This window comes from Typha latifolia, chromosome 7 (genome assembly GCF_019914945.1).
Source record: "Typha latifolia isolate L0001 chromosome 7, TyphaL0001v2, whole genome shotgun sequence".
Classification (NCBI taxonomy): domain Eukaryota; kingdom Viridiplantae; phylum Streptophyta; class Magnoliopsida; order Poales; family Typhaceae; genus Typha; species Typha latifolia.
Genome location: NC_133092.1, coordinates 13,246,855 through 13,267,824, shown reverse-complemented (window position 1 = coordinate 13,267,824; position 20,970 = coordinate 13,246,855). Strand labels below are relative to the sequence as shown.

The 20,970-nt window shown below is 39.3% G+C and overlaps 3 protein-coding genes across 10 annotated transcripts; all 3 read left to right on the top strand.

Moving 5' to 3' along the window:
• Positions 1-749: 749 nt before the first annotated feature.
• On the top strand, positions 750-6,650 carry LOC140791704 (putative disease resistance protein RGA4). Of its 4 annotated transcripts, none has more exons than XM_073142324.1 (3): positions 750-4,217; positions 4,338-4,434; positions 5,701-6,650. In XM_073142324.1, the coding sequence occupies exon 1, from the start codon at positions 812-814 to the stop codon at positions 4,130-4,132; it is 3,321 nt and encodes a 1,106-aa protein (XP_072998425.1). In that variant the 5' UTR covers positions 750-811; the 3' UTR covers positions 4,133-4,217; positions 4,338-4,434; positions 5,701-6,650. The 4 variants fall into 4 exon arrangements, with proteins under 4 accessions (XP_072998425.1, XP_072998422.1, XP_072998424.1 ...); XM_073142321.1 differs by having other exon boundaries at positions 4,334-4,434; XM_073142323.1 differs by having other exon boundaries at positions 4,308-4,434.
• Positions 6,651-6,868: 218 nt separating this feature from the next.
• LOC140792860 (putative disease resistance protein RGA3) lies at positions 6,869-13,552 on the top strand. The gene is made up of 4 exons (XM_073144081.1): positions 6,869-6,993; positions 7,115-10,841; positions 10,974-11,074; positions 12,624-13,552. Exon 2 carries the CDS (start codon positions 7,430-7,432, stop codon positions 10,748-10,750), a length of 3,321 nt encoding a protein of 1,106 aa, XP_073000182.1. The 5' UTR covers positions 6,869-6,993; positions 7,115-7,429; the 3' UTR covers positions 10,751-10,841; positions 10,974-11,074; positions 12,624-13,552.
• A 1,808-nt stretch (positions 13,553-15,360) lies between these two features.
• On the top strand, positions 15,361-20,701 carry LOC140792118 (putative disease resistance protein RGA4). 5 transcript variants are annotated; one of them, XM_073142959.1, is made up of 4 exons: positions 15,361-16,817; positions 17,208-17,351; positions 17,484-18,734; positions 19,541-20,222. In XM_073142959.1, exons 1-4 carry the CDS (start codon positions 15,464-15,466, stop codon positions 19,579-19,581), a joined length of 2,790 nt encoding a protein of 929 aa, XP_072999060.1. In that variant the 5' UTR covers positions 15,361-15,463; the 3' UTR covers positions 19,582-20,222. The 5 variants fall into 5 exon arrangements, with proteins under 5 accessions (XP_072999060.1, XP_072999058.1, XP_072999059.1 ...); XM_073142957.1 differs by having other exon boundaries at positions 15,361-17,351; positions 19,541-20,223; XM_073142958.1 differs by having other exon boundaries at positions 17,208-18,734.
• The last annotated feature ends 269 nt before the right edge of the window (positions 20,702-20,970 follow it).

The following is a 20,970-nucleotide window of genomic DNA, read 5'->3' as shown; positions in this document are numbered from 1 at the left end:
ACTGAAGTTCCAGCAGAGTTTCTGAATTGAGTCCAAACTTTAGCTTGATGTAGTGGTTTGTTATGATTTATAATTTTATACCCTGCTGAAGTCTATGGATTGATGTTTTGTATCTCTGTGGATTATTGTTTTTTTAAGTACTTGAATTTTGGGATTGTAGATTTACTTCATGCACCTGCAGTCATAGTTTTTGTACTTCTACAGGAATCTCTAATTTGTTTTGCATATATGTACTAATTATGCTGTAGATTTTAGTGATATTAATATTTGCATCTATACTTAACAACCGATATGAATAAATAAATTCACTCTCTATTACCCAGTGCCTATACTGTGATCTCTCTCTCTCTCTCTCTCTCTCTCTCTCTCCTTCCATAACAACAGTAACATCTAGATATGTCAATCATATAAAAGTTGATCTTTAATATTCTAATGCAGGTGAGGGTGCCCAATGCTTCAATTATATCCTTAATTAATTGACTAATCACTAACTCCAAACTTCATCTGAGTCACTGCCAACTCATTATCGTTGACCCAATTCTGTTTCATCCAATCTTCTCTCTCTCTCAATCCTCACTATAGAATTTAACGATGGCGGAATCATTGGCGCTTCGCTTCATTAATATCCTTTAATTAATTCGCCAATGTCAACTTCAGGCCTACTATGGCAGCGCATTATCATTAAAGAAAAGAAGCCAAAGATCGTTGACCGAATTCTGTTTCATCATCTCTCTCATTCTATCATCTCTCTTACCATTCAATCGATCTTCCTTCTTTCTCCTCCTCCTTATCTTTTCCTTACAATTCAGCAATGGCGGAAGCGTTAGCACTTCATGGAGCAAAATTAGTGGCATCTCCGATCATTAGTGGCCTACTCAAAGAGGGATTCTCTTACCTCGGCATCGACGTCTCAACTAATCTACAAGATCTGGAGACCACCATCCTTCCCCAATTCCAGCTTGTGATCGAAGCTGCGGAGAGGAGCAGCGAACATAAGAGCAAACTGGAGCAATGGCTGAGGAAGCTCAAAATTGCCCTTTACGAGGCAGAAGACGTGATAGATTTGTACAAATATCAACTCCTTGAGGAGAAGGTGTCTGATCTCAACACTCATTCTGCACTCAAATCATTGAAGAAGGTTGCACTAAAGGTAAACACTGGGCTGTCCATTTTGTCACCTCAAAAGATTAAGTTAAGAAAAAGTCTAAACAAGTTAGAGATGATCGCTGCTGAAGCTAAGACATTCCGTGAACTCCTGGGAATGCGAATTGGAGACAGCACGACTACCCATGATTTGGAGAATCGACAGCAACCAAATGTCACGACCTCCATACCTCCATCTAAGGTGTTTGGGCGAGACAAAGAGCGCGACGAGATAATAGATGAATATTTCCTAGATAAATCTGAAGCTTTTGAAGTTGGAAAGAGCTACTCGGTTGTTTCCATTACGGGCATCGGAGGGGCTGGCAAGAGTACTCTTGCACAACTTGTCTACAATGATCAAAGAGTAATTAATCATTTTGATATTAAGATGTGGATTTGCGTGTCTCGTAAGCTCGATGTTTTTAGGCACACAAGGGAGATGGTAGAATCTGCTTCCAAGAATGAATGCTCTCGTTTTGAGAATCTTGATGTACTGCAAAGCAAGTTTATAGATCTAATAAAATCAAAGAAAGTGTTGCTTGTACTAGACGATGTTTGGTATGACAAAACGGTGAATGAGGCAGAATGGGAGAATCTTCTTGCTCCTCTAGTTAATGTTGGAAAGAAGGGGAGTAAGATTTTGGTGACTACAAGAATACAAAATTTGCCCGTGGCCTTGCACCCTCGATACAGTATGTCATTGAGGGATCTTGAAGAGAATGTTATTATTTCACTTTTTATGCATCATGCTTTTGGTGGCGCCAAATTAAGTGACATACATTTACAAAAGGAGCTAGAGGGCATAGGGAAACAGATTGTGCAAAAACTACATGGATCTCCTTTGGCAGTAAAAGCAGTGGGTGGCCAACTGAGTAGAAGATTGGAAGCCAACTTTTGGAAAGCTGCTCTTGATCGAGATAATTTGCAAGATACTCAGCAAGCTCTGTTATGGAGTTATCGACACCTAGATGCTCCCTTGCAACACTGCTTCTCCTATTTCAGTTTATTTCCTAAAGGTCGTAATTTCAAAGTGGAAGAAATTGTTCACCTTTGGATGGCCGAAGGTTTCATCAACTCATCAGAAGATAGTAGGAGAATGGAGGATGTAGGAATGGATTACTTTAATGAGTTAGTATCTGGTTCTTTCTTGCAACTCGGTAAGTCTAATGCAAAATTTTATATGCATGATTTATTCCATGATTTGGCTGAAAGGATTTCAAAAGAAGATTGTCTAAGAATAGAGGATAATCGGGTGAAAGAAATTCCTCCGACAGTTCGTCGTCTTTATATTTCGGGTGAAGGTATGAAGGAAAATTGCATAAGTTTTGATAAATTAGGAAACCTACGTACTCTTATCATTTACGGTGAACTTGATATCAGTGTCGCTGATCATCTTACAGCGACAGTAATGAAGTGCAAGAAACTACGTATTCTGAAACTATTTTACTCGAACATCAAAACATTACCCAAATCTATAGGAGATCTAAAACATCTGCGCTACTTGTTTGTTGATCGGACTGATGCAATTGAGTCTTCTGTGTCGTTGGGTAAGCTTTATCATTTACAAGTACTTACTTCTCATCATTCTAGTTTGCCAAGAAGCCTGAACAACCTAATCAATTTGCGGCATGTCAACGGAAAAAATGGTGCACTGACGGCAGTACCCGACATAGGGAGGTTAACTTCACTCCAAACTTTAGAACTATTTGATGTAAAGAAGGAGAAGGGGTATGATATAGGTCAGCTAAAGAACATGAACGAGCTCCATGGATCGCTAACCATTTCTAGTCTGGAGAATATTGAAAGCAAGGAGAAGGCCGTCGAAGCCAATCTCAAAGACAAAGAACATCTCGAGAGTCTGCGGTTGATATGGAAGAACAACAATGAGAGCGACTCCAAGAGGGATTTGGATAGGGAGGTGCTGGAGAGCCTCCAACCGCATCCCAATCTAATAAATTTTTCGGTGGAAGGTTACCGGTCTCCAAGTTGTCCTAATTGGTTGCTACGACGAGGATGCCTACAAAATTTGAGGTCTGTGGAGTTTAAGAATTGCACCTCATTGGAAGTTCTTCCACCCATGGGTGAATTGTTTCCTCATTGCCAGGAGCTGAGAATTTGGGATCTTCCCAACATTAGGAAGATTCCTTTGTTCTCTGAGAGTCTTAAGGAGCTGTGGCTAACTCGGTGTTCGTCACTAGTATTCATGTCAAAGGAGGAGGTAGAGAAGAGATCAGAAGATATCTTCGGGGGTAAAGAGAAGATTGAATTGATCTTGCCCTCGCTGCTTCTAAGTTTGACTATATGGTACTGCGATATCACAGACGCGGCACTATCTCGGTCCCTCGAGAAGCTAACTCATCTCAAATCCTTGGAGTTGACTGGCATCGACACGATAACAATCTTTCCATCTGAGGAGATCCTGCATCACATGGTTGCTTTAACTCAGCTACACATTGCTTACTGCCCTCATCTTAAATCGCTCAAAGGTTTACATGTCCTTCCCTCCTTAGGAAACCTCGGAATTGACGCCTGCCCTTGCTTGGAGTTGGAGATGGAGATGGAGATGGTGATGCCGGGTGAAGATGCTGGTAGGAGCATCCTCCCACCGTCGCTTCGAGTCCTCGTTATAAGGAGATGCGCGAGATTAAAGAGCTTCGTCGTAGCCCCCGGAGATCTACCTAACCTCGCCACACTTCACATCAGAGATTGTCCATCCCTAGCATCCCTGTCACTGTCTCGCCTCACAGCACTCACCTACTTGGAGATCATGGAATGCCCGGAGCTCTCATCGATGTCGTCGAATTTGCCTGAGTCGCTTGAAGAAGTAAATCTGAGGCGTTGCCCTAGTATCTCGTCTCTGCCCGATCTGCCCAAGTCGCTTACGAGAATTGGAATATTCGGATGCCCAGCCTTGCAGGAGCGGTGCCGAAGTCCAGACGGCGAGGACTGGCCCAAGATCGCCTCTATTCCTCATAGATGTGTCTGGTGAGACCCCAGACCGGTCCAAGATGTATGTATATGTATGTCTGAAGCTCCTCCTCTGCTGCTGCTGCTGCTGTTGCTCTGCGACGGTGGTATGTTTGAAGCTCATTGCTTTTTAGGCTTAATTTTCAAGTAAATTAAATGTGCAGTTGAAAGTGTCCTATTCTTTTTGCACATCTCAGCTTAGAGTTTCCAGTTTATTATTCAGGAAGGTTGCAGCACTTGTGGAGTACCAGAAATGAGCACTTGAATACTGTCCTGAAGTCTGATATTGGAAGAGTTGGTATTGCTATGTTGCTGTTATATTTGGTATGTCAGTAGATTGTTGTAGAAATAATGGTTGAATGCAGACTAGCCATTAGTAGCCCTTCTTCTACCTTGGCTTCGATTCCATTGTAAAATTATTACTGCATCTAGTTTGGCGTTCGTTATGTTTTTTCTTTTCCCCTCCTAAAACTGCGATCAAACCAAGATCCAGCAATGTTGCTTTTGAGAAGTTACACATGAATTAAGAAGTTACATGAATAGAGTAGCCATTAAGATGCAGAATGTTAGGTAATGTTGCTTTCTTATCAATGATGGCTAGTTCTATTCTTTTGATGCTTTGCAACCTGGAAGAATAATCTTTTCGGGAAATTAAATGAAAGGCTTTTGAATATATTTGCCTTACAAGTCAAAAAGTTGTTCTTAATTTATTACATGGGAGCATATTTGATTTTGGACTAAACCTGGCCTTTGACAAGCTCTTATTGTCGATCATAAGATTTGCTTAATTAAGTGACTGTTGAGCAACCAGATTACGATTAGCTGTGCACTTGGTTTAATCAAGAGATTCAAGGTCTAGCTTCAAAAGCAGGTTGCAGTCACTGCACTATAATATACCAACTTCAACTAAAGGCAATAACAAGAAAGAAAATGTGAAGATGAAAACCCAAGTTAAAAGAATTGTATACAAATTGAGCTAATATCCTATGAGATTTTATGGTTTATTATCCAATTGCAGGTGATTCTTATTGCCTATTGGTGTAGAATAATCTGATTAATAATGTAAATATAACAATGGTCAATTTTTTTGATAATAGATAGATATTTCTGTTACTACTAGACTTATTGTGCTAACCATGGCAGTGTGGATGACCCCACATCCAAGGACTGAATCTAATTGTAATTAGTAAAGCTTTACATCTCGATAGGTATTGCTCGAGGCATCAGTTATTTGCATCGGGGATGTGATATGCAGATTATGCTCTTCAACATCAAGCCACGGAATGACAACTTTACTTCAAAGATTTCATAAAGATTTCAGGGTTTGGACTTGCAAAATTGTATCCAAGGGACCACATCCTATTGTCAATCAGTGTAGCAGGAGGAACAATAGGATACATAGCTCCTAAATTGTTATATCACACAAATCAGATGTGTCTAGCTTTTTTATTTGCTTTCTTGATTTGGTAATGAGGTGAATGATTCAGTATTGATAGGTCCTGCAAACTAGTAGAATCTTTTACATTCTGCTCATCTTTTAAGTTGAAATTTCTTGTGCTGAAATTTATATGTTTGTATTCTTTGCCTCAGGAAAACAGAATTGAGGATTGTATCCACCTTCTAAACAAGATACAAGCAAGCAGAATTGCAATTTATAAAGGATTTGAAGAATATACCACTATGTTATTAAGTGCTTTGTAGGATTGGATCCTCCAAAGCCAGTTTTCTGTTCAGACGGATCAAAGAGAGCACAGAGCACTCGTCTATGAATACATGCCTCATGTATCATTTGACAAGTATATCTTCTCTTCTTCAGATGGGGCAGTCGCTGTCCATATACATGGAATGAACTCAATGATATCGCCTTTGGTATTGCTCAAGGCATCAATTATTTGCACCGCAGATGTGATATGCAGATTATGCTCTACGATATCCTAGACCTCAACTTTACTCCAAAGATTTCAGACTTTGGACATGCAAAGTTGTATCCAAGGGAGCACAGCATACTGTCAATCAGTGTAGCAAGAGGAACAATTAGATACATAGCTCCTGAATTAATATGATATCTAGGAGCTCTGGTGTTATATCACACAAACTAGATGTATATAGCTTCGGAATGTTACTAATGGAGATGGCAGGAGGGCAAAGGAATGTTGATCGCTGCACAGAGAATTCAAGATGGTACTAAATCACCAGCAACTTTTATATTAGAGGTGGAAAGAAAATTGTGCATTGTTGGCTTATGGCGCATTCAAATGAAGTCTTCTGATAGACCCACTATGCGGAAAATTAAAGAGATGCTGGAAGATTATGTGGATATATACACAGGAAATGCCACCGAAGACTTATTTTTCTATTTCTTCAGAGGAGCCAATTCCTGCAACAATATCTTGGTCAGAATCTTCATCCGAATTATTTGCCACCTCTGATATATTGGATGTTGTCTTAAAACTGTAAAGATTGAATATTTCTTAACCTATCGGAAGATTGGAGAGATTCTTTACATCTCTTAAGAAGACTAGCAAACAGTTTCAGAATCAGTTATCTGTCAAAAAACTTAAGATACAAATTTTCTAGATTGAGTTACTCGTTATTTGCTCTTTTTTTATTTGGCAAATAGAAATAAATGATTTGGTGAATTGTGCTTTGATATTCCTTACAAACTTGTGCTACATGGCATCTTTTACATTCTCTCATCTTTTTTATGCAGAAATTTCCAGAAGAAAGATATAGATGAAAGAGTGAATGTTCACTCACCGCACAGAGCCAAAAGAATATATTTTTGCTCTATATCTTTCAGTCACCACACACAGTGAATGCTGGAAAATTGATTCACATTTGTTTTATTTCTGGGAATGCAATCTACGACCACTTCCCAAGCTCGTAAGATCTCCCACCTACTTTTTGAGAGTCAGCAAGACTAGTTATCCCTTGGCCGACATTGTGTTGAAGAGCCTTCCTTTACACTCGTATTTAATAATTGATCTTTAATATTCTAATGCAGGTGAGGGTGCCCAATGCTTCAATTATATCCTTAATTAATTGACTCATCACTAACCTCAAACCTAATCCGAGTCACTGCCAGCTCATTATCGTTAATTAATTATAGTGCTGGGTCGTCCTAACTTCATCCATCTCTCCTGCTACTCAATTTTCCTTCTTTTTCCTCCCATATCTCATATTCATTGGAGCCCCGATTCATCTTAAAAGTTAATCACAAAAGAAATAAAACTCAAAACATTGTTGACTTTGTCCTCCGATCATTCTTCTATCTCTCCCTATCCCCCTCAATCCTCACCTTTTCTCTAGCATTCTAACAATGGCGGAAGCATTAGCGCTCACCGGAGCGAAATTGGTGGCATCTCCAATCATCACTAGGCTACTCAACGAGGGATTCTCCTACTTTGGTATCAACACCTCAACTAGGCTACGAGATCTAGGGACTACCATCCTTCCCCAGTTCCAACTCATGATCGAGACTGCAGAGAGGAGCAGGGAGCACAAAAACGAGTTGGAGCAATGGTTGAGGAAGCTCAAAGATGCTCTTTACGAGGCGGAGGATGTGCTAGACTTGTATAAATACCAACTTCTTAAGGAGAAAGTGTCTAACCTCAACACCCACGCTGTACTCAAACCATTCAAGAAAGTTGCAAAAAAAGTACACACTAGGCTGTCCATTTTGTCCCCTCAAAAGATTAAGCTAAGAAGAGTTTTGAACAAGTTGGAGATGATCGCTGCTGAAGCTAGGACACTCCGTGAACTTTTAACAATGCGAATTGGCTACGGCACAATTGCTCATAATTTGGAGAATGGAAGACGACCAAATATCACTACCTCCATACCTCCATCTAAAGTGTTTGGGCGAGATGAAGAGCGTGACAAGATAATAGACAAATATTTACTAGACCAATATGAAGCTTCTAAACTTGGGAAGTGCTACTCGGTTGTTTCCATTGTTGGTATCGGAGGAGGTGGTAAGACTACTCTTGCACAACTCATTTATAATGATCAAAGAGTAGTTGATCATTTTGATATTAAGATATGGGTTTGCATTTCTCGCAAACTCGACGTGTTTAGGCATACAAAGGAGATGGTAGAATCTGCTACCAAAAAGAAATGCCCCCATCTTGAGAATCTTGACGCACTACAAGATATGCTTAAAGATCTAGTAAAAATGAAGAAAGTGTTGCTTGTGTTAGATGATGTTTGGTGTGACAAAACTATTAATGAGGAGGAATGGGAGAATCTTCTTGCTCCTCTAGCTAATGTTGGGAAGAGGGGGAGTAAGATCTTGGTGACTACAAGGACAGAGAATTTGCCAATGGCTTTCCAACCGCAATATAGTGTGGCAATGAGAGATCTTGAAGAGAATGTTATAGTTTCACTTTTTATGCATTATGCTTTTTGTGGCATCAAATTAAGCGACTTACATCTACAAAAGGAGCTCGAAGATATAGGTAAGCAAATTGTACAAAAGCTGTATGGATCTCCTTTGGCAGCAAAAGCTGTGGGTGTTCAACTGAGTAAAAAGCTAGAATCCAGCTTTTGGAGAGCTGCTCTTGATCGAAATAATTTACGTGACACTCAACAAGCTCTATTATGGAGTTATCAACATCTAAATGCTCCTTTACAACGCTGCTTCTCCTATTTCAGTCTATTTCCTAAATGTACTAGTTACAAAGCAGAAAAGATAGTTCGCTTGTGGATCGTTGAAGGTTTTATCAACTCATCAAACAATAATATGAGATTGGAGGACATAGGAATGCGTTACTTTGATGAGTTAGTATCTGGTTCTTTTTTGCAACATGACGAGGAGGATAATACAGAATATTATATGCATGATTTGTTTCACGATTTGGCTGAAAATATTTCAAAAGAAGATTATTTGAGAATAGAAGATGATCAGGTAAAAGAAATTCCTCCAACAATTCGCCATCTATATATTTCAGATGGAAGTTTATGGGAAAACAACACGAGTTTAAATAAATTAGAAAACCTACGTACTCTTATCATTGGAAGTTCAGTAAGCTCTAGTGCCATTAATAATCTTTTTGCAGCAATTGGGAAGTACAACAAACTCCGTGTTTTAGATCTATCTTGGACGAAGACAAAAACACTACCCAAATTTATAGGATATCTAAAGCATCTTCGCTACCTGGATTTTAACTGGACTGAAGTGGCTGAGTTGCCTATGTTATTGGGTAAGCTTTACCATTTACAAGTTCTTATTACTCCTCGTCATCGTGCTACTTTACCAAGAAGCTTGAAAAATCTTATCAATTTGAGGCATCTTGAGGGTGATAATGAAGCACTGACAACAATACCTGATATAGGGAGCTTAACCTCCCTTCAAACATTACCACTGTTTTTTGTAAAGAAGGAGAAGGGTTATGATATAGGTCAGCTAAGAAATTTGAACCAGCTCCGAGGATCGCTAAGCATTTTGAATCTAGAGAACATTGAAGAGAAGGACAAGGCGATTGAAGCCAATCTCAAAAATAAAAAATATCTAGAGAGTTTGGTGTTGGGATGGGGTTACCATGATGAGAGGGAGTGCAGGAGGGATTTGGATTGGGATGTGCTCGAGGGCCTCCAACCACATCCCAATCTAACAAAACTGACCATCTTTTGCTACAAGTCTCCTGAGTGTCCTAGTTGGTTGCTACGACAAGGATGCCTACAAAATCTGAGGTCTCTCGAGATTTATAATTGCACCGCCTTGGAAGTTCTTCCACCCATGAGCACCTTGTTCCCTCGTTGCCAGGTGCTGCGAATTTTGGATCTTCCCAACCTCAAAAAGTTTTCTTCGCTTCCTCCGAGCCTCAAGGAGTTGCAGATATGTGAATGCCCATCAATACTATTCGTATCAAAGAAAGAGGTAGAGGAGAAAGTAGAACAAATCTTCAAGAGGAAAGAGAAGATTGAATTGATCTTACCCTCATCGCTTCAGAGTTTAAGGATACGTTACTGTAATATCACAGATGGGGCACTCTCTCAGTCCATTGAAATGCTGACTTCTCTCAAATCTTTAGATTTATATGGCATCAACACGTTAACAACCCTTCCATCTGAGGAGATCTTGCATCATCTGATTTCACTAACTCGTCTACAAATTTATGACTGTAGTTCGCTTAAATCGGTCGGAGGCTTACATGCCCTTCCCTCCTTAGAAGGGCTCACATTTGGGTACTGTGATTGCTTGGAGTTGGAGATGGTGATGCCAGCTCGCGAAGGTGGTCGTAGGGGCATCCTTCCACCTTCGCTTCAAGAACTCTATATCATTGAATGCAGGAGCATAAAGAGTTTTGTCGCCGCCGCCGGAGATCTACCCAACCTCGCCACACTTCACGTCAGAGATTGTCCATCCCTAGCATCCCTGTCATTGTCTCGCCTCACAGCACTCACCTACTTGGAGATCATGGAATGCCCGGAGCTCTCATCGATGTCGTCGAATTTGCCTGAGTCGCTTGAAGAAGTAAATCTGAGGCGTTGCCCTAGTATCTCGTCTCTGCCCGATCTGCCCAAGTCGCTTACGAGAATTGGAATATTCGGATGCCCAGCCTTGCAGAAGCGGTGTCGAAGTCCAGACGGTGCGGACTGGCCCAAGATCGCCTCTATTCCTCATAGATGTGTCTGGTGAGACCCCAGATCGGTCCAAGATGTATGTATATGTATGTCTGAAGCTCCTCCTCTGCTGCTGCTGTTGCTGCTGCTGTTGCTCTGCGACGGTGGTATATTTGAAGCTCATTGCTTTTAGGCTTAATTTTCAAGTAAATTAAATGTCTTTTATAATTGCAGTCGAAAGTGTTTGCGTCCTATTTGTCTTGCACTTCTCAGCTTAGAGTTTCCAGCTTATTATCCAGGAAATTTTGCAGCACTTGTGGAGTACCAGAAATGAGCACTTGAATACTGTCCTGAAGTCTGATAATGGAAGAGTTGGCATGCAATGTTGCTGTTATATTTGGTATGTCAGTAGATTGTTGTAGAAATAATGATTGAATGCAGACTAGCCATTACTAGCCCTTACCAACACTGGGCATGCCGGTCGGCACTTGCTATGTTGGCAGCGTACCAGCACATGGCACGAGGGGTGCCGCACGACACCCTCCTAATAGTTCCATCTCTCGCCGTCGATCTCGTCGTAAGCTACCCGTTGCCGATCGCCGTCGCCGGTCTCTGTCGCCCGAGCGCGTTGGGTGCCCTAGCCCGAGGGAGGAGGAGGAGAGATCAAGAGAGAGATCCTCCTCCTCCCTCGGGCTAGGGCACTCGACGCGCTCGGGCGACGGCGAAGGCTAGCGGCGATCAACGATGGCAACGACGAAGACGAAGGTGAATATCTCTTTTTTTTCTCTCCTCTCACGACACGGCCGGCAAGTGTCGTGGCACGTGCCGTGCTAACCACCTATGGCATGGCCATCGATGGATCCAGCAATGTTGCTTTTGAGAAGTTACACATGAATTAAGAAGTTACATGAATAGAGTAGCCATTAAGATGCAGAATGTTGGGTAATGTTGCTTTCTTGTCAATGATGGTTACTTCTATTCTTTTGATGCTTTGCAGCGTGGAAGAATAATCTTTCCTGGAAATTAAATGAAAGGCTTTTGAATTTAATTGTCTTACAAGTCAAAAAGTTGTTCTTAATTTATTACATGGGAGCATATTTGATTTTGGACTAAACCTGGCCTTTGACAAGCTGCCTTAATTTGCTTAATTAAGCGACTGTTGAGCAACCAAATTTTGATTAGCTGTGCATTTGGTTTAATCAAGAGATTCATGGTCTAGCTTCAAAAGCAGGTTGCAGTCACTGCACTCTAATACACCAACTTTAACTAAAGGCAATAACAAGAAAGAAAATGTGAAGCTGAAAATCCAAGTTAAAAGAATTATATACAAATTGAGCTAATATCCTATGAAATTTTATGGTTTATTATCCAGTTACAGGTGATTCTTATTGCCTATTGGTGTAGAATAATCTGATTAATAATGTAAATATAACAATGGTCAATTTTCATGATAATAGATAGATATTTCTGTTACTACTAGACTTATTGTGCTAACCAACGCAGTGTGGTTGACCCACAACTAAGGACTGAATCTAATTGTAATTAGTAAAGCTTTACATCTCGATAGGTATTGCTCGAGGCATCAATTATTTGCATCGGGGATGTGATATGCAGATTATGCTCTTCGACATCAAGCCACGGAATGACAACTTTGCTTCAAAGATTTCATAAAGATTTCAGGGTTTGGACTTGCAAAATTGTATCCAAGGGACCACAGCCTATTGTCAATCAGTGTAGCAGGAGGAACAATAGGATACATAGCTCCTAAATTGTTATATCACACAAATCAGATGTGTCTAGCTTTTTTATTTGCTTTCTTGATTTGGTAATGAGGTGAATGATTCGGTATTGATAGGTCCTGCAAACTAGTAGAATCTTTTACATTCTGTTCATCTTTTAAGTTGAAATTTCTTGTGCTGAAATTTATATGTTTGTTTCTTTTGCCTCAGGAAAAACAGGATTGAGGATTGGATCCACCTTCTAAACAAGATACAAGCAAGCAGAATTGCAATTTATAAAGGATTTCAAGAATATACCACTATGTTATTAAGTGCTTTGTTGGATTGGATCCTCCAAAGCCAGTATTCCGTTCAGAGGGATCAAAGAGAGCACTCGTCTATGAATACATGCCTCATGTATCATTTGACAAGTACATCTTCTCTTCTTCAGATGGAAGCAGTCGCTGTCCATATACATGGAATGAACTCAATGATATAGCTTTGGTATTGCTCGAGGCATCAATTATTTGCATCGCGGATGCGATATGCAGATTATGCTCTTCGATATCAAGCCCCACAACATCCTCCTAGACAACAACTTTACTCCAAGATTTCAGAAAGATTTCACACTTTGGACTCGCAAAGTTGTATCCAAGGGAGCACAGCCTACTGTCAATTAGTGTAGCAAGAGGAACAATTGAATACATAAGTCCTGAATTGATATGATATCTAGGAGCTCTGGTGTTATATCACACAAATCAGATGTATCTATATGTTACTACTTACTAGTGTATATGGCAGGAGGGCAAAGGAATGTTGATCGACGCATGGAGAATTCAAGATGGTACTAAATCACCAGCAACTTTTATATTACAGAGGTGGAAAGAAAATTGTGCATTGTTGGCTTATGGCGCATTCAAATGAGTCTTCTGATAGACCCACTATGAGCAAAATTAAAGAGATGCTGGAAGATTATGTGGATATATACATTTGAAATGCTACCAAAGACTTATTTTTCTATTTCTTCAGAGGAGCAAATTCCTGCAACAATATCTTGGTCAGATTCTTTACATCTCTTAAGAAGACTAGTGAACAGTTTCAGAATCAGTTTCTTGTCAAAAAACTTCAGATACAAATTTTCTAGATTGAGTTACTCTTTATTTGCTCTTTCTTTATTTGGTAAACGGAAGTGAATGATTTGGTGAATTGTGCTTGGATAGGTCTTGCAAACTTGTGCTGCATGGCATCTTTTACATTCTCTTTATCTTTTGTGCAGAAATCTCCAGAAGAAATCTCCAGAAGAAAGAGTGAATGTTCACTCACCACACAGAGTTAACAGAATATATTTTTGCTCTATATCTTTCACTCACCACACAGTATATGCTGGGAAATTGATTCACATTTCTTTTATTTCTGGGAGTGCAATCTATGACCACTTCCCAAGCTCGTAAAAGATCTCCCACCTACTTTTTGAAACTCGGCAAGACTAGTTATCCCTTCACCGACATTGTGTTAAAGAGCCTTCATACACACCTGTATTTAATAATTGTCCATATAGTCTGAGAGATACCAACCTTTGCTGTTTCCTTTCTTCTTCTTCTTCTTTTTTGTCCTTTTTCCTTTTTATTCTTTATATGAAGCTTCTCTTCTTCTGCTGCTCTGCGACGGTGGTGGTAAGTAATTAGCAGGGTCAACCATCTTTACATGTAGAATAAAAACTATACTGTGATCTCTCTCCTTCCATAACATCAATACCATCTAGATATGCCAAGCATATAAACATTAATCTTTAGTTGAGCTAAGAGAAGATGAATTCAAAATAAAGCAGTATATGCAAATTAACAGGATAAGGGCAAAGAGTAAGAGTCTTTGGATCCTGGTAGCATTAGATGGTTTGTAATTTTACTATCCATTGCAGTAAACAAATGTAGGAGCTACTGGCAATCACCAAGATATTATTTAGTTTCATGGATAATTCTAAGTCAAGACTTACCCAAGCAGAACCAATTAACTTACCACTATGATAAATACTGAGGTACTTCAAAACAATTAAGTTAATTCCTTTTTCGTCTTGTCTAACACCAATTTTGCTTACCGGCTTTTTTGAATCAAATCCACAGGATTTTGTTATTCTTTTTTCTATTAAAAGCGAACTTGTCAAGCAAGAAGCATATTTGTTGATATATGTAATGGAATAGCTAATAATATCTGAGTAATATTTGCCATATAACCAGTTGACTTGAAATCTTGAGCTGTTAGAGGATGGCAGGTGGATTTTTGAGATAAGTTAGAGGACATTTATTAATCCTTTTCATATTCTGATAACATATATTCTTAATTAATTCACTCATGACAGTTTCAGACCCACTATGACACCTTATTTTCGTTAATTAGTCCTATTGTCAACTCATTTTTTCTTTTAAGAAATTCTACTGTCAAATCATGCTCAATAATTCATCATTAAAGAAAGGAGTCTGTGATGAAGGGCCATTATATCCTTCATTAATTGACTAATCGCTAACTCCAGACCTAATCTGAGTCTCTGACAGCTCATTATCGTTAATTAATTGTAGTGCTGGGTCGTCCTCAATAATTCACCATTAAGGAAAGACGAAGAATTCAATCTTCTCTCTCTCTCTCTCTCTCTCTCTCTCTCTCTCTCTCTCTCTCAATCCTCACCATCGAATTCAACAATGGCGGAATCATTAGCGTTTGGCGGAGCGAAATGGGTGGCCTCTCCGATAATTTATTAATTCGCTCATGGCATAAATCCTTTAATATTCTAATTCGGGTGAGGGCGCCCACTGCTTCACTTATATCATTAATTCATTCATTCATGACAACTTCAGACCTAGTACGACATCTCATTGTCGTTAATTAATTATATCGTAAAATATCAACTCATTTTTAAAAAAATATATATATATTCTAGTGTCAATTCATCCTCAATGATCATCATTAAAGAAAAGAAGCCAAATATCGTTTACTGTGCTCTGTTTCATCATTTCTCATTCTATCCATCTCTCCTACCGTTCAATCGATCTTGTCCTCATTTGCATTGTTGTTCAACCATGGCTGAGGCAGCAGCGCTTGCAGGACTAGGGTGGGTGGCATCTCCCATAGTTACCAAGCTACTCAACGAAGGCTTCACCTACCTCAGCGACGAGGGCTGCTCCTGCCTCGGAGTCAATCATAGGTTGGAGAATCTGGAGACTACCATCCTTCCCCAATTCCAGCTCGTGATTGAAGCTGCAGAGAAGAGCGTGCACAAGACCAAGATGGAACGATGGTTGAGGAGGCTCAAATATGCTCTTTATGAAGCTGAAGACACGCTGGACTTGTACAAATACCAACTTCTTAAGAAGAAAGTGTCCGAGCTCAATACTCATCCTGCACTCAAACCATTCAAGAAAGTTGCACAAAAGGTAAATGATAGGCTGTCCATCTTGTCCTCTCAAAAGATTAAGCTAAGAAAAAGTCTGAACAAGTTGGAGAAGATCGCTGCTGAAGCCAAGACGTTTCATGAACTCTTACGAATGCAAATTGAAGACGGCATGGCCACTCGTGATTTGATGATTGGAGGACAACAAAATATCCCAACCTCCATACTTCCAACTCAAGTGTTTGGGCGAGATGAAGAGCGTGATAAGATAATAGACAAGTGTTTACTAGACCAATCTGAAGCTGGAAAAAACTACTCAGTTGTCACCATTACAGGCATCGGAGGGGCCGGCAAGACTACTCTTGCACAACTGATCTACAATGATCAAAAAGTAGTTGATAATTTTAATATGAAGATGTGGGTCTGCGTGTCTCGCAAGCTCGACATTTTTAGGCACACAAGGGAGATGGTAGAATCTGCTTCTAATGGCAAATGTCATCATTTTGATAATCTTGATACACTGCAAAAAAAGCTTGTAGATCTGATACAATCAAAGAAAGTATTGCTTGTATTAGATGATGTTTGGTGTGACAAAACTGTGAATCAGGAGGAATGGGAGAATCTTCTTGCTCCTCTAGCTACAGTTGGGAAGAAGGGGAGCAAAATCTTGGTGACTACAAGAACAAAGAATTCGCCAGTGGCCTTGCACCCCCAATATAGTTTGTCATTGAGGGATCTTGATGAGAATGATATTATTTCAATTTTCATGTATCATGCTTTTCTTGGCGCCAAATTAAGTGACTTGTATCTACAAAAGGAGTTAGAGGAGATAGGGAAGCAGATTGTGCAAAAGCTGCATAGATCTCCATTGGCAGCAAAAGCAGTGGGTGGTCAATTGCGTAAAAGATTGGAATCCAACTTTTGGAGAGCTGCTCTTGATCGGAACAATTTGCATAATACTCAACAAGCTCTCTTATGGAGTTATCAACGGCTAGATGCTCCCCTGCAACGCTGCTTCTTATTTTTAAGTCTACTTCCTAAAGGTACAATTTACGAAGCAGAAAATATAGTTTATTTGTGGATGGCTGAAGGTTTTATCTACTCATCAAACAATAGTACGAGACTAGAGGAAGTAGGAATGAACTACTTTAATGAGTTAGTATCCGGTTCTTTTTTGCAACTTACCGAAGAGGATGGTATAAGATATTCTATGCATGATTTGTTTCACGATTTGGCTGAAAATATTTCAAAAGAAGATTATTTAAGAGTAGAGGATGATCAAGTAAAAGAAATCCCTCCATCAATTCGCTATCTTTATGTTTCGGATGGAAGTTTATGGAAAAATAACACGAGTTTCAAAAAATTAGAAAACCTACGTACTCTTATTTTTAAAAGTTCAAATAGCTCTAGTGCCATTGATCATCTTTTTGCAGAAACAGAGAAATATCGCAAACTACGTGTTTTAGATCTATCTTTGACGAGCACAGAAACACTGCCCAAATCTATAGGAGATCTAAAGCATCTACGCTATCTAAATTTTAGTTGGACTAAAATAGCCGAGTTGCCTGTGGAATTGGGTAAGCTTTACCATTTACAAGTTATTATTAATCCTTATCATGCTGCTACTTTTCCAAGAAGTGTAAAAAATCTTATCAATTTGCGGCATTTTAAGGATAATGATGAAGCACTGACAAGAATACCTGATATAGGGAGGAGGTTAACCTCCCTCCAAACATTACCAGAATTTCATATAAAGAAGGAGAAGGGTTATGATATTGGTCAGCTAAGGAACCTGAACGAGCTCCGAGGATCGCTAAGAATTGAGAATCTGGAGAATATTGAAGGGAAGGACAAGGCCGTCGAAGCCAATCTCAAAAATAAAAAACATCTCGAGAGTTTGGAGTTGAATTGGAAGGAGGATGATGAGAGTGACTCCAGGAGGGATTTGGATAGGGAGGTGCTCGAGGGCCTCCAACCACATTCCAATCTAATAGAACTGACTATCAATAGCTACAAGTCTCCCGAGTATCCTAATTGGTTGCTACAACAAGGATGCATACAAAATCTGAGGTCTCTCAAGATTGAAGAGTGCACCGCCTTGGAAGTTCTTCCACCCCTGAGCGACTTGTTTCCTTATATCCAGAGTCTAAGAATTTCAAGTCTTCCTAACCTCAGGAAGTTTTCTTCGCTTCCTTCGAGTCTTAAAGAGTTGGAGATATATGATTGTGGATCACTAGTGTTTGTGTCAAAGGAAGAGGTAGAGGAGAGAGTAGAAGATATCTCCGGAAGGAAAGAGAAGATTGAACTGATATTGCCCTCCACGCTTCAAAGTTTAAAGATATGGACGTGCGATATCACAGATAGGGCACTCTCTCAGTCCCTAGAAAGGCTGACTTCTCTCAAATCCTTGGAGTTAGGCAACAACGAGACAATTACAACCCTTCCATCTGAGGAGATCCTGCATCACCTGGTTTCATTAACTCATCTACAAGTTGCTTTCTGTTATTCGCTTGAATCGCTCGGAGATTTGTATGTCCTTCCCTCCTTAGAAGAGCTCACATTTTGGGACTATGATTACTTGGAGGGAATCCTTCCACCTTCGCTTCGAAAGCTCCATTTCATGGTATGCAAGAGCATGAAGAGCTTCGTCGCCGGAGATCTCCCCAACCTCAATAAACTTTTGTTGATTGATTGTACATCTCTAGCATCACTGTCACTGTCTCCTCTCACAGCACTCACGGAATTGAAAATCATTGATTGCCCTGGTATCTTGTCTCTGCCGGATCATCTGCCTTACTCACTTATGAGTATTTACATATCTGGGTGCCCAGTCTTGGAGGAGCGGTGCCGAAGTCCAAATGGTGAGGACTGGCCCAAGATCGCCCATATTCCTAACAGAGAGATATATATCAACTCGGTACCATTTGATAGATTCACATGCATATCTGAAGCTTGTGCTGGTAAGTGAGTTTTGCTCCTCCTTAATTGCTTATTAATTCTCATTACTTTGGATCTGTGTCACTGCCCGTGTTACTGCCGTGTGTATATATATATATATGCATGACCTCTCTTCTTAATATTTGCTTCTATCACCAATCACCAGTAGCATTATTGCAATTTAAGTTCCTCTTGCTATCTACTTGAAACAGAGGGGCACTAATTAAATTTGCCCTTAATTCCCACATATATAGATATATATGACATTGTAAACATTACTACATCTATTTTGGTGTTGAATAAGTTTCTTTACATGATTAATGACAATTATTCCTCCTGATCATGCAACTTACTTGATGTTGTTTGAATATAAACTCAAAATATGTTTTCGATCGGGATCTAGCCATGCTGGAAAATAATTGCACATTCAATTATGTTTATCTGTGACCACTTACTCTCTTCACTTTAAAAACATTGTCATTTTATTATCTAGTATAGAACTTCCTTAATTCCCGAGTAGAATCTAGTACAGAACTTTTTACTAGGAAATTTTGAAAGAGAAAAGATCTAAAATAAAAGAGCAATATTAAATAACTTGGCAGCCAGCGTATTAAGAACTTTTTATCTATTTGTAAAAAATATAGTGCTCTTGATTTGTGATAGCTATCCATGCATTCAGATATCATTAAGATATGTTCGATCACCTCTTTTCGACCAAATGCCAGTCTGATTCTAGAATCTTCATTCCATTTTTAGACTTATTTTTCAAGTAAATTAAGTGTGTTTCTTAGTGGCAGTTGAAAGTGCCTGCGTCCTATTTGTTTTGCAGCTCTCAGCTTCCTCGCATTTATAGAGATCATCAGTGATTAAAAACTTTAGCTTGATGTCGTGGTTGTTATGATTTATGATTTATACCCTCCTGAAGTCTAATAATGGATTTGACAAGCAATGTTGCTGCTCTGCTTGGTATGTCAGTGGATTATTGTAGAAATAATGGTTGAATGCAGTTAAACTGTCTATCAGTGGTTGTTGCAGTTTTGATTGTATGATGATGATGATGGTGCCCCTCCTTCCACCTTGCCTTCGATGGCACTGTAAAATGATTACTACTACATCTAATTTGGTGTTCATTATGCTTGTTTTTTTTTTCTCCTAAAACTGTGATCGAATCAAGATCCAGCCATGTTGCTTTTGAGAGCTTAATAAGAAAGACTATATATGATGGATGTTCTTGAAGGATAAATTTGTAGATGAAGAAGATCATTTTTATGGTTTGGCGATAAATATGTTCACATGGATTAAGAAGTTAACCAAGGAGTGCGTGGATGATCCACAACGAATTAAAATTGAATCTAATTGTCTAACTGGCAGTGATATTCTCATTTTTTCAGGTGCTAGTATTAGTAAAAATTTACATCTTATCAGGTGCACAGAATTAACCTATAGTTGAGTCCTGCGAGACTTATCTTCTATGATAAATATGATTTCCACTATCAACTCTGTATGCACTACTACTACAATTTACTTGGCAGGTTTGTGTTTGTGCCGATGACAGTTTTCAGTCTTCCTGGCCTACAAAATTTGAAGATCAATTAATTAAGGGATCTATGAACAAGGTCGAAAAGTTCCTCTAAAGCCAGCAAACCCTCTTGTAATCACAGACCACTTCAGGGACAGTATACCAAGTTGTCGTCCTTATAAGTTGGATAAACTCAATCATAATAGCCTTGGGTATTGCTCGTCGCGGATGCTCATTAGCTCATACGCAGATTATGCTCTGCAACATCCTCCTCCAGGATCACAACTTTACTCCAAATATTTCAGACTTAGCAAGAGGACCACAGCCTATTGTCAATCAGTGTTAGCAAGAGGAAGAATAGGATTAGATAAATCCTGTCAGATGTGTGTAGCTTTGTTTATTTACTTTCTAGATTTGGTAATGAAGTGAATGATTGGGTGAAATTGTGCGTCGATAGACCTTGCAAACTTGTACGATATGACACTTTTACATTCTCTTTAATCTTTTGAGTTGAAATTTCTTATATGCTGAAATTTATGTTTGTATTGTTTTGCCTCGGGAAATTAAACAAGATGCAAACAAGCAGAATTGCAATTTATAAAGGACTTTGATGAATATAACACTGTTATTAAGGGATTTGTGATAAATATCTATCAAATAAACTAAGTATTATCTGTCGAATCACAACTAATAGTCCGTATATAAAAGACAATGTTGCTTGTAAGCTATCTTGAGAAACG